At 47.2% G+C, this 13,392-nt stretch overlaps 1 protein-coding gene across 1 annotated transcript in view; it reads right to left on the reverse strand.

The window, feature by feature from the left end:
* Positions 1-8,603: 8,603 nt before the first annotated feature.
* The window catches only part of LOC140430251 (protein kinase C and casein kinase II substrate protein 3-like), a 244,603-nt gene continuing 239,814 nt past the window's right edge, over positions 8,604-13,392 (reverse strand). Inside the window, exon 10 of the mRNA XM_072517678.1 lies at positions 8,604-9,311. Coding sequence (XP_072373779.1) covers positions 9,196-9,311 — 116 coding nt within the window. The 3' untranslated portion in view covers positions 8,604-9,195. The remainder of the gene's footprint in view (positions 9,312-13,392) is intronic.

Here is a 13,392-nt window from a genome sequence, read left to right on the forward strand (position 1 = left end):
GTATCATAAGACCATAAGACATAGGAGCATAATTAGGCCACTCGACCCATCGAGTCTACTCAGCCATTCAATCATGGCTGATATTTTTCTCATCCCCATTCTCCTGCCTTCTCCCCACAACCCCTGATCCCCTCATTAATCAAGAACCTATCTATCTCTGTCTTAAAGACATTCAGTGTTTAGCCTCCACAGCCTTCTGTGGCAAAGAGTTCCACAGATTCACCACCGTCTGGCTGAAGAAATTCCTCTTCAACTCTGTTTTAAAGGATCGTCCCTTTAGTTTTGAGATTGAGTCCTCTGCTTTCAAGTGGAAACATCCTCTCCACGTCCACTCTATCCAGGCCTCACAGTATCCTGTAAGTTTCAATAAGATCCCCCCTCATCCTTCTAAACTCCAATGAGTACAGACCCAGAATCCTCAGCGGTTCCTCATATGACAAACTCTTCATTCCAGGGATCATTCTTGTGAACCTCCTTTGAACCCTTTCCAAGGTCAGCACATCCTTCCTTAGATACAGTGCCCAAAACTGCTCACAATACTCCAAATGGGATGTGACCAGAGCCTTATGTAGCCTCAGAAGTACATCCCTAGTCTTGTATTCTCGCCCTCTCTACATGAATGCTAACATTGCATTTGCCTTCCTTACTGCCGATTGAACCTGCACGTTAACCTGAAGAGAATAGTGAACAAGGACTCCCAAGTCCTTTTGTGCTTCTGATTTCCTAAGCATCTCCCCAATTAGAAAATAGTCTATGCCTCCATTTCTCCTTCCAAAGTGCATAACCTCACACTTTTCCACATTGTATTCCATCTGTCACTTCTTTGCCCATTCTCCTAGCCTGTCCAAGTCCTTCTGCGGCCCCCCTACTTCCTCAATACTACCTGCCCCTCTACAGATCTTTGTATTATCTGCATACTTAGCAACAGAGCCTTCAGTTCCTTCTTCCAGATCATTAATGTATATTGTGAAAAGTTGTGGTCCCAACACAGACCCCTGAGGTACACCACTAGTCACCGGCTGTCATCCTGAAAAAGACCCCTTTATCCCCACTCTCTGCCTTCTGCCAGTCAGCCAATCCTCTATCCATGCCAGGATCTTGCCCTGAACACCATGGGCTCTTAACTTATTTAACAGTCTCCTATGCGGCACCTTGTCAAAGGCCTTCAGGAAATCTAAATAAATCACTGGTTTTCTTTTGTCTAACTTCCTTGTTACTTCCTCAAAGAACTCTAACAGATTTGTCAGACAATGACCTCCCCTTGACAAAGCCGTGCTGACTCAGTCCTATTTTATCATGCACTCCCAAGTACTCCGCGATCTCATCTTTAGTAATGGACTCTAAAATCTTACCAACGACCAAAGTCAGGCTAACCGGCCTATAATTTCCCGTCTTCTGCCTCGCTCCCTTCTTAAACAGTGGTGTCACATTAGCCACTTTCCAGGCCTCTGGGACCCTTCCTGCCTCCAGTGATTCCTGAAAGATCATCACTAATGCCTCCACAATCACCTCAGCTATCTCTTTTAGAACTCTGGGGTGTAGTCCGCCCGGTCCAGGTGACTTATCTACCTTCAGACCCTTCAGTTTCCCCTATCTTCTTAGTGATGATCATTGCACTCACCTCTGCCCCCTGGTTCTCCCGGAGCTCTGGCATCCCACTGGTGTCTTCCACCATGAAGACTGATGTGAAGTAACTATTCAGTTCCTCTGCCATTTCTTTGTTTCCTATTATTACTTCTCCAGCCACATTTTCCAGTGGTCAAATGTCTACTTTTGCCTCTCGCTTACCTTTTATATATTGAAAAATACTCTTCCCATCTTCCTTTATATTACTAGTTAGTTTGCACTCATCTTTCATCTTCACCTCCCTATTTGCCTTTTTAGTTGTCCTCTGCTCGCTTTTAAAGGCTTCCCAATCCTCTGGTTTCCTACTAATCCTCGCCACTTTGTATGCTTTTTCTTTTGCTTTTATGCTGTCCTCAACTTCCCTCATCAGCCATGGATGCCTTGGCATGTTTCCTCCTCCTTGGGATGAATTTCTGCTGTGTCTCCCGAATAACTGCCCCAAACTCCCGCCATTGCTGTTCCACTGTCTTCCCTGTTAGGTTCCTTTCCCAATCAACTCTGGCCAGTTCCTCCCTCATGTCTTTGTAGTTACCCTTATTTAATTGTAATACTGTTACATCCGATTGCAGCTTCTCCCTCTCAAACTGCAGGGTGAATTCTATCATATTGTGGTCACTGCTCCCTCAGGGTTCCTTCACCTTAATTTCCCTAATCAAGTCTGCCTCATTACACATCACCAAATCCAGAATTGCCTGTTCCCTAGTAGTCTCTGTCACAAGCTGCTCCAAAAAAAAATTTCTTAGGCATTCCACAAATTCCTTTTTTTGGGATCCACTACCAACCTGATTTCCCCAGTCCACCTGCATATTGAAGTCCCCCATGATGATTGTAATATTGCCTTTTTTACATGCCTTTTCTCTCAACTGATTTATTTTCTGCCCCACATCCTGACTACTGCTAGGGGGCCTGTACATAACTCCCATCAGGGTCTTTTTATCTTTGCGATTCCTCAACTCTACCCACAGAGATTCCATGCCTTCTGCTCTTATATCGCTCCTTGCTATCGATTTAACTTCATTCCTTATTAACAATGCAACCCCGCCCCCTTTACCCATCTGCCTATCCTTTTGATAGGACACATATCCTTGGATATTTAGATCCCAACGCTGATCTCCTTGCAGCCACGTCTCTTGTGATGCCCACATCGTACCAGCCAATTTCAATGTGCGCAACAAGCTCATTTACTTTGTTCCGTATACTGCGCGCATTTAGGTAAAACACCCTCAATCCCTTTTCACGCTTGTCACCTTTTTTGCTCTGCCTGAGGGTGATGTTGGTCTCTTATTTTGGTTCTCTATTTCCCCTTCAATTATTACACCTTCTAAGCTCACATTCTGGTTCCCAACCCCCCTACCAGTGTGAGGGACATCTCTGACTGTCTTGAAAGGATATTGGAGTGGGAGGGGGAGGATGCAGTTGTTGTGGTCCAAGTTGGGACAAACAACATAGGCAAGACTAGGAAAAAGGACCTGTTGGGGGATTATCAGGCACGAGGAACAAAATTAAAGAACAGGTCCTCAAGAGTTATAATCTCTGGATTACTACCTGAGCCACATGTGAATTGGCGTTAGGAAGAGAAAATTAGGGATGGAAACATGTGGTAAAAGGAATGGTGCGGGAAGGAGGGGTTCCATTACATGGGGCACAGGCATCAGTGTCGAAAGAGGAGGGATCTGTACTGTTGGGACAGTCTTCACCTGAACCAATCTAGGACCAGTGTTCTAGTGGAAAGGATAAATAGGGTGGTCACAAGGACCTGAAACTAGCAAGTGGAGGGGAAGGGTAACACTATGGGAAGTATAATGGTCAATGGGAAGCAAAGCAGCAGGTTAGCATGTGGGGAGGAAGGTTCAACTACATGGAAAATTAAGAAAAAATCTAAAGGGAAGAACTCAGGAGTTATTAATGGAGGTGTTAGGATTCAAAAAGGTATAAAAACTAGCATGCGGGCACTTTACCTGAATGCTCATAGCATTCAAAGCAAGGTAAATTAGTTGGAGGCACAAACCATCGCGAATGAGTATTATTTAGTGGCCATTACAGAGACATGGTTGCAGGGTGGTCACGGCTGGGAGTTAAATATCCAGGGGTATCAGACTATTTGGAAGGACAGACAGGAAGGTAAGTGGGGTGGTGTAGCACTGATATTTAAGGATGACATCAGGGTGGTAGCGAGAGATGATATAGGTTCTATGGAGAAAAAGGTTGAATCCATTTGGGTGGAAATTAGAAATAGTAAGGAGAAAAGGTCACTGATAGGTGTAGTCTATAGGCCATCAAATAATATCCAGATGGAATACAGATGGATTGTGAGATGGTAAAATCTAATACCAGTGTCTTGAGCTTAAACAAAGGAGACCAAAATGGGATGAGGGAGGAGTTGGCAAAGGTAGACTGGAAGCAAAGACTTTATGGTGGGACAATTGAGGAACATTGAAGGACAGCACGGTAGCCTTGTGGATAGCACAATTGCTTCACAGCTCCAGGGTCCCAGGTTCGATTCCCGGCTTGGGTCACTGTCTGTGCGGAGTCTGCACATCCTCCCCGTGTGTGCGTGGGTTTCCTCCGGGTGCTCCCGTTTCCTCCCACAGTCCAAAGATTGGCAGGTTAGGTGGATTGGCCATGATAAATTGCCCTTAGTGTTGGGTGGGGTTACTGGGTTATGGGGATAGGGTGGAGGTGTTGACCTTGAGTAGGGTGCTCTTTCCAAGAGCCGGTGCAGACTCGATGGGCCGAATGGCCTCCTTCTGCACTGTAAATTCTATGATAATCTCTATGAAAGCATTTAAAATTGTTACAGCATATGATGAAAAAAAAGACAGATAAGAAATCAAAAATTTGTAGTTTTGTTAGTGGGGATTAAGTATTAAAATTGTTACCAATGGTATGTGAACCATTAAAAGCAACCTTTATTGAACCTCATCAAATTGAATGGTGAATTATTTGATAAGAATACCAGATAGAAGGAAATCTGAATGTTAATATGCTCAGAATGTATTTTGATAGGGAAGGAAAGAAGGACGATGTGAAGTTATTGTAACTCAGGGAGAAGAGAAAAATCCATATGATTCTGTATTTGACATTCCTCAAATTAGATTGGCCAATGAGGAAGTAATAAGAAATTGGGATAAATTATTGAGATACCTTCTGGAGGAAAATCCAAATGACCTAAAAGAGTTGTTACAATCACAGATCTGTATCATGACTGCACAATGTAACATTAGACACAGATTGTTTAACCTTCTTGTTGAGTCTATCTTTCTCAAAGGAATAGATTTTTATTGAGAGTTTTGAAATATTGCTTTAAATATCAGCTGCCATTTCTGTACTGCTTTATCTTTTGTCCTGTTTTCCCAGTCCAGTATAGCCAATTTGGTCTTAAATTTAAATAACGGTGATTACAAAAGGTGTAAAGACACTTGTTTCAGACTCCCATTTCTCATCCTCAACCTTAATGTGAAATTCGATCACATTATGTTCACTTTTGCCTACAGGATCCTTTATTCTGTGATTAATTAATTTTGTGTCACGACACTCCACCATGTTTAAAATAGTCTGTTCCCTAGTTGGTTTCAAAATGTATTGTTTTAAGAAACTGTACTCTATGAGCTCACCCTCAAAGATACCTTTGGCAATTTGATTGGAGCTTCTATATGATCAAAATTGTCCACGATTGTTGCAGTATCTTTCTTATAAGCCCCCATTATTTCTCGATTTATAATCTGTTCTGTGTAGAAACTGTCATGGGACTCAAACCACTTCTTCCCAGTGACTTCTTTCCTTTGCTATTTCTTACTTCCATCCAAACCGATTATATACATCTTGATCTTTAAAGCTACTCCCTCTCATTTTCTTTCATCCCATCCTTCTGAAATTTCAAATACCCTTGAAAATTCAGTTCCCAGCCCTGGTCATTTTGCACCCATGTCTCTATAATGGCTATCATATCATACCCATTTATTTCCATTTGTGCTCTAGGTTCATCTGTCTTGTTTCGAATGCTATGTGCATTTAGATAAAGAGCCACAACCCTCTAGGATATCTGCATTTGATACCGAGTAAAACTCCCTCTACTCCAAAGATGTGCAGGTTAGGTGGATTGGCCATGATAAATTGCCCTTAGTGTCCAAAATTGCCCTTAGTGTTGGGTGGGGTTACTGGGTTATGGGGATAGGGTGGCGGTGTTGACCTTGGGTAGGGTGCTCTTTCCAAGAGCCGGTGCAGACTCGATGGGCCGAATGGCCTCCTTCTGCACTGTAAATTCTATGAAGTCTATGAAGTCCCTCTACACTGTCCCCATGAAACACTCCCAGGACAGGTAAAGCACGGGGTTAGATACAGAGTAAAGCTCCCTCTACACTTACTCGATCAAACACTCCCAGGACAGGTACAGCACAGGGTTAGATACAGAGTAAAGCTCCCTCTACACTGTCCCCATTAAACACTCCCAGGACAGGTACAGCATGGGGTTAGATACAGAGTAAAGCTCCCTCTACACTGTTCCCATTAAACACTCCCAGGACAGGTAGAAACATAGGAAATAGGAGCATTCAGCCCTACGAGCCTGCTCTGCCATTCAATATCATGGCTGATGATCCAACTCAATACCCTAGTCCCTCCTTCCCCAATATCCTATGATCCCTTTGCCCTAAGTGCTATATCTAACTGCTTCTTGAAATCATACAATGTTTTGGACTCAACTCCTTCCTGTGGTAACAAATTCCACAGGCTCACCACTCTGGGTGAAGACATCTCTCCTCATTCCTGTCCTAAATAGTCTACTCTGTATCCTTAGGCTGTGATCTCTGATTCCAGACACTCCCACCATCGGGAACATCCTTCCTGCATCTACCATGTCCAGTACTGTCTGAATTTTATCGATTTCTAAGGCCCCCCTCATTCTTCTGAACGCCAGTGAATACAATCCTAACCGATTCAATCTCTCCCCATAGGTCAGTCCCGCCATCTCAAGAATCTGTCTGGTAAACCTTCGCTGCACTCCCTCTATAAAAAGGACATCCTTCCTCAGAAAAGGAGACGAAAACTGCATATAATATTCCAGGTGCGGCCTCACTAAGTCACTTTATAATTGCAGCGAGACACCCCTGCCAATGTACTCGAAACCTCTCACAATGAAGGCCAGCATACCATTTGCCTTCTTTACCGCCTGCTGCACCTGCATGCTTACCTTCAGTGACTGGTGTACGAGGACACCCAGGTCTCGTTGCACATCCCCCTCTCCTAATTTATGGCCATTCAGATAATAGTCAGCCTTCTTGATGTTGCTCCCAAAATGGATAATCTCGCATTTATCCAAATTATACTGTATCTGCCATTCATTTGTCCATCCACTCAACTTGTCCAAATCACACTGAAGGATCTCTGTATCCACCACACAGCTCACCCTCCCACCCAACTTGGGAGATATTACATTTTGTTCCCTCATCTAAATCATTGTTGGTGTAAACTTTCTGTTTTGATAAATATGTTGGGATATGAATTAATGCCTGCTTAGTTTCTGCTGAGACAGTGAACTTTGGACTAAGAATGACTCTAACAGATATATCCTCCAAAGACAATGGGTCAAGTAAGGACTAGTGCTCTATTTCTGCAGGAACTGTTATTCTAAGCTGTCAAAACAGCTGCAACCACATCCAGGACTGGCAACTCATGACCTTAGGACTGGCAACCCATAACCTTATGACCTTATGTAATCACGTGTGCAACATATGGATTGGACAAAATGTAAACTCTTGTGCAAAGAATTGATAGCTATATATGGCATGAACTGAGATACTAAGAGAATAAGGATTGATAACAAAATATGGCATGAACTGAGATATTAAGAGAATTGATCGGCTGTATATAAATGAAAATGCGAACTAATTCTGCTTTGAAAGTGCATATTAAGCCAGTTTAAGCCACAGCTCTGCAAGAAAGTGTCCTGGCACGACTGCGGAGTCTAAGACCTTTCTCCCAGAGCTCTGCAACAATAAATTGCTTCTTTTGCTCACGTTGTATATGTGTGAATATTTTCACCCAACATCATTACTATGTATTGTGAATAGCTGGGGTCCCAGCACCGATCCCTTAATACCCCAGTGGTCACTGCCTGCCAATTTGAAAAAGACCAGTTAATTCCTACTCTCTGTTTCCTGTCTGCCAACCAGTTTTCAATCCATCTCAATGCACTACCCCTAATCCTATGTGCTTTAATTTTACAAGCTTCTCTCTTATGGGGGGACTTTGCCAAAACCCTTGTGAAAGTCCAAATAAACCGCTTCAACGGGCTCCCCTTTATCAACTCTACCAGTTACATCCTCGAAGAATTCCAGTAGATGTCCCCTTCATAAATCCATGCTGACTCTGTCTAATCCTGCCACTGTTTTCTATGTGCTCTGCTATAAAATCTTTGATAATGGATTCTAGAATGTTTCCCACTACTGACATCAAGCTTACTGGTCTATAATTCCCTGTTTTCTCTCTACCTCCCTTTTTAATAGTGGAATTACATTAGCCACCCTCCAATCTGCAGGAACTGAATCTTGGAAGATGACCGCCAATGTATCCACGATTTCTAGAGCCCCTTCCTCAAGTACTCTGGGGTGTGGATTCTCAGGCCCTGGGGATTTATCAGCCTTCAATCCCATCAATTTCCCCAACACCATTTCTCTACTAATATTGATCACCTCCAGTTCCCCCCTCATACAAAACCCTGCATTATTCCCCATCATTTCCGGTATCTTATTTGTATCCTCATTTGTGAAGACAGAACCAAAGTCTGTGTTAAGTTTCCCAGCCATTTCTTTATCCCCTATTATACATTCCCCTGTTTCTGACTGTAAGTGTGGGTTCGAGGTATCGGGTAAGTTGTTGATCGTGTGATAGGGTTCATCCTAAATCTTAATCTCTGGTGAAAGTTAAAAACCTCAGAGCCAGGAGTTGCAGTTGCCAGAGTGAATCAAATCTAGTCAGTGTGCGATCTGTAATATCCTTTTATTTCACATCTTCGCCTGCCACATACACATGAGATTAATTAAAATGCAGCCACTTCCTACATGAGGCTCGACAAATCTTCTGTTTTCCATTTGGCAAATATAATTGCTGCATCTATTACCAACAGCTAATGCATTGTGACTGTATTTGATGGATGCTCCACAAACAGATGAAACATGGTCCAGTCCAAGGAAATAATCAGGTCCAGAATCCCTTCAGAGATCCAGAGCCTTTGTCCCAAAACTGGTTCAGACTCTTTCACTAAATCAAGAGACAAATCAAAGTCTCCTCCTGAACCATCTATCAATGATAAATACTGCTCAGTTCGTCCTAGAAGCATCTATCATCTCGCTCAGGCAAGAGGACAGCAAAAGAAAAAACCTGACCAAGGACGAATCAAGTAAAGTGAACTAACCCCATGATTAATGAGCTCAAGTCTCGTATCTTCCTAATCCTTCATTCAGAGCAGAAAAAGAGCAAGGGGAAAAAATGAAGCAGAAAAACCAGCAGCAGGCAGAAAGAGTGGAGAGGGTAGAGAGTTGTACAGTGCTGAGAAAGTTTGTAAAGTATTCGTCAGGAGTTCACGAGGACTGCGTAGTTTGCAGGGTAGAGTCCTGATTGGCCATTGTCCAGTTGACCCTTACACCAGCCCTGTTCATCCTCTTCACCAATCTTCATTAACTCTTGACCTACAAGGAAAGTCAACAAGAACAGAGAGAGTAACTGAGCTGGCGATCACACGAATGATGGCAAGCACCAACCCTACCCTCAGTGTTCCCAATCCGTGTGGTTTAATCCTAACGGAACAATCTTCAATAAATACAGCCTTGTTGGTGTTATCATAGATGTCCTACAGTGCAGAAGGAGGCCATATAGCCCATCGAGCCTGCACCGACCCTCTGAAAGAGCAGCTACCTAGGCCCACTCACCTGCTTTATTCCCGTAGTCCCACCTAACCTACACATCTTTTGGACTGTTGTAGGAAACCGGTGCACCCAGAGGAAGCCCACGCAGAGGGAGAAAATACAGGTTGTAGACATTCCAAAGTTGCCTGGACCTTCATCTCACCATCAAATGGTACAGAAAACTGCCCCCCAAAGTTAGCCTTCTTGCTCATTATTTGATGAAGCTACTGACTGTTCCAGTGTTGTTTCTAATGGTGAATTTAGTGCACACTGTGTCTGAGACACAGCAGTGTCTGACCATCTCTTAATCTGGCTGTGACTGTGGCCTGTGAAGCCCACAGATTTAGAACATGGAACAGTACAGCACAGTACAGGCCCTTCGGCCCACGATGTTGTGCCACCATTTATCCTAATCTAAGATCACTTACACCCCTTCAATTTACTGCTGTCCATGTGCCTGTCTAAGAGTCGCTTAAATGTCCCTAATGACTCTGACTCCACCACCTCCGCTGGCAGTGCATTCCACACACCCACCACTCTCTGTGTAAAGAACCGACCTCTGACATCTCCCCTATACCTTCCTCCAATCACCTTAAAATTATGTCCCCTCGTGACAGCCATTTCCACCCTGGGAAAAGTCTCTGGCTATCCACTCTATTCATGCCTCTCATCACCTTGTACACCTCTATCAAGTCACCTCTCTGCCTTCTTCGCTCCAGTTAGAAAAGCCCGAGCTCCCTCAACCTTTCTTTATAAGACATGCCCTCCAGTCCAGGCAGCATCCTGGTAAATCTCCTCTGTACCCTCTCCAAAGCATCCACATCCTTCCTATAATGAGACGACCAGAACTGGACACAATATTCCAAGTGTGCTCTAACCAGGGTTTTATAAAGCTGCAACAAAACCTTGTGGCTTTTAAACTCAATCCCCCTGTTAATGAAAGCCAACACACCGCACCCCTTCTTAACAACCCTATCAAGCTGGGTGGCAATTTTGAGGGATCTATGTACATGGACCCCAAGATCCCTTTGTTCCTCCACACTTCCAAGAATCCTGCCTTTAACCCTGTATTCAGCATTCAAATTCGACCTTCCAAAATGAATCACTTCACATTTATCTAGGTTGAACTCCATCTGCCACTTCTCAGCCCAGCTCTGCATCACACTCACACTGTCGCGCAGCGAGACGTGCGCGCGCACACTGTCACGCAGCGAGACCCACGCACTCTCACAGCGAGACTTGTGGGTCTCGCTGTGAGAGTGCGTGGTTTCGTTGTGAGAGCGCGTGGGTCTCGCTGTGAGAGCGCGTGGGTCTCGCTGTGAGAGCGCGCGGGTCTCGCTGTGAGCGCGCGCGGGTCTCGCTGTGAGCGCGCGCGGGTCTCGCTGTGAGAGCGCGCGGGTCTCGCTGTGAGAGCGCGCGGGTCTCGCTGTGAGCGCGCGCGGGTCTCGCTGTGAGCGCGCGCGGGTCTCGCTGTGAGAGCGCGCGGGTCTCGCTGTGCAACAGTGTGCGCGCCGCGCACTCTCACGGCGAGAGCCGCGCACTCTCACGGCGAGAGCCGCGCACTCTCACGGCGAGAGCCGCGCACTCTCACGGCGAGAGCCGCGCACTCTCACGGCGAGAGCCGCGCACTCTCACGGCGAGAGCCGCGCACTCTCACGGCGAGAGCCGCGCACTCTCACGGCGAGAGCCGCGCACTCTCACGGCGAGAGCCGCGCACTCTCACGGCGAGAGCCGCGCACTCCCACGGCGAGAGCCGCGCACTCCCACGGCGAGAGCCGCGCACTCCCACGGCGAGAGCCGCGCACTCCCACGGCGAGAGCCGCGCACTCCCACGGCGAGAGCCGCGCACTCCCACGGCGAGAGCCGCGCACTCCCACGGCGAGAGCCGCGCACTCCCACGGCGAGAGCCGCGCACTCCCACGGCGAGAGCCGCGCACTCCCACGGCGAGAGCCGCGCACTCCCACGGCGAGAGCCGCGCACTCCCACGGCGAGAGCCGCGCACTCCCACGGCGAGAGCCGCGCACTCCCACGGCGAGAGCCGCGCACTCCCACGGCGAGAGCCGCGCACTCCCACGGCGAGAGCCGCGCACTCCCACGGCGAGAGCCGCGCACTCCCACGGCGAGAGCCGCGCACTCCCACGGCGAGAGCCGCGCACTCCCACGGCGAGAGCCGCGCACTCCCACGGCGAGAGCCGCGCACTCCCACGGCGAGAGCCGCGCACTCCCACGGCGAGAGCCGCGCACTCCCACGGCGAGAGCCGCGCACCTTTGAGGCACACCCTCTTTCAGAGTGAGGCACACCCTCTTTCAGAGTGAGGCACACCCTCTTTCAGAGTGAGGCACACCCTCTTTCAGAGTGAGGCACACCCTCTTTCAGAGTGAGGCACACCCTCTTTCAGAGTGAGGCACACCCTCTTTCAGAGTGAGGCACACCCTCTTTCAGAGTGAGGCACACCCTCTTTCAGAGTGAGGCACACCCTCTTTCAGAGTGAGGCACACCCTCTTTCAGAGTGAGGCACACCCTCTTTCAGAGTGAGGCACACCCTCTTTCAGAGTGAGGCACACCCTCTTTCAGAGTGAGGCACACCCTCTTTCAGAGTGAGGCACACCCTCTTTCAGAGTGAGGCACACCCTCTTTCAGAGTGAGGCACACCCTCTTTCAGAGTGAGGCACACCCTCTTTCAGAGTGAGGCACACCCTCTTTCAGAGTGAGGCACACCCTCTTTCAGAGTGAGGCACACCCTCTTTCAGAGTGAGGCACACCCTCTTTCAGAGTGAGGCACACCCTCTTTCAGAGTGAGGCACACCCTCTTTCAGAGTGAGGCACACACTCTTTCAGAGTGAGGCACACACTCTTTCAGAGTGAGGCACACACTCTTTCAGAGTGAGGCACACACTCTTTCAGAGTGAGGCACACACTCTTTCAGAGTGAGGCACACACTCTTTCAGAGTGAGGCACACACTCTTTCAGAGTGAGGCACACACTCTTTCAGAGTGAGGCACATCCTCTTTCAGAGTGAGGCACATCCTCTTTCAGAGTGAGGCACACCCTCTTTCATACAGCGAGACACGTGCACTTTCATACAGTGAAACACAGGCTTTCACACAAGTGTGCAGCACAGTAGCACAGTGGCTTCACAGCTCCAGGGTCCCAGGTTCGAATCCCGGCTTGGGACAGTCTGTGTGGAGTCTGCACGTTCTACCCGTGTCAGCGTAGGTTTCCTCCGGGTGCTCCGGTTTCCTCCCACAGACCAAAGATGTGCAGGTTAGGTGTATTGGCCATGATATATTGCCGTTAGTGTCCAAAAAGGTTAGGTGGGGTGACAGGGATAGAGTGAAGGTGTAGGTATGTGGTGAAGGTGTAGGGAGAGGGTGGAGGTGTGGGCTGGGTGTGGTGCTCTTTCCAAGGGCTGATGCAGACACGATGGGCCGAATGGCCTCCGTCTGTACTGTAAATTCTATGATAATTCTACGAAACAGTGAAACACACACCCTTTCATAGCGAGACACACGCCTACCCTTTTATACAGTGAGACACACACATACCCTTTCATACAGCGAGACACACGTACGCACGCTGACTTTCAGACAAGTGAGACACACGCTGGCTTTCAGACAAGTGAGACACACGCTGATTTTCAGACAAGTGAGACACATGGGCGGCACGGTGGGACTGTGGTTAGCATTGCTGCCTATGGTGCCGAGGACCCGGGTTCGAATCCCGGTTCTGGGTCACAGTTTGCCTGGAGTTTGCACATTCTCCCAGTGTCTGCGTGGGTTTCACCCCCACAACCCAAAGATGTGCAGGGCAGGTGGATTGGCTACACTAAATTGCCCCTTAATTGGAAAAAAATGATTGGGTAC

The sequence above is a fragment of the Scyliorhinus torazame genome, chromosome 10 (genome assembly GCF_047496885.1).
Source record: "Scyliorhinus torazame isolate Kashiwa2021f chromosome 10, sScyTor2.1, whole genome shotgun sequence".
Taxonomy (NCBI): Eukaryota; Metazoa; Chordata; class Chondrichthyes; order Carcharhiniformes; family Scyliorhinidae; genus Scyliorhinus; species Scyliorhinus torazame.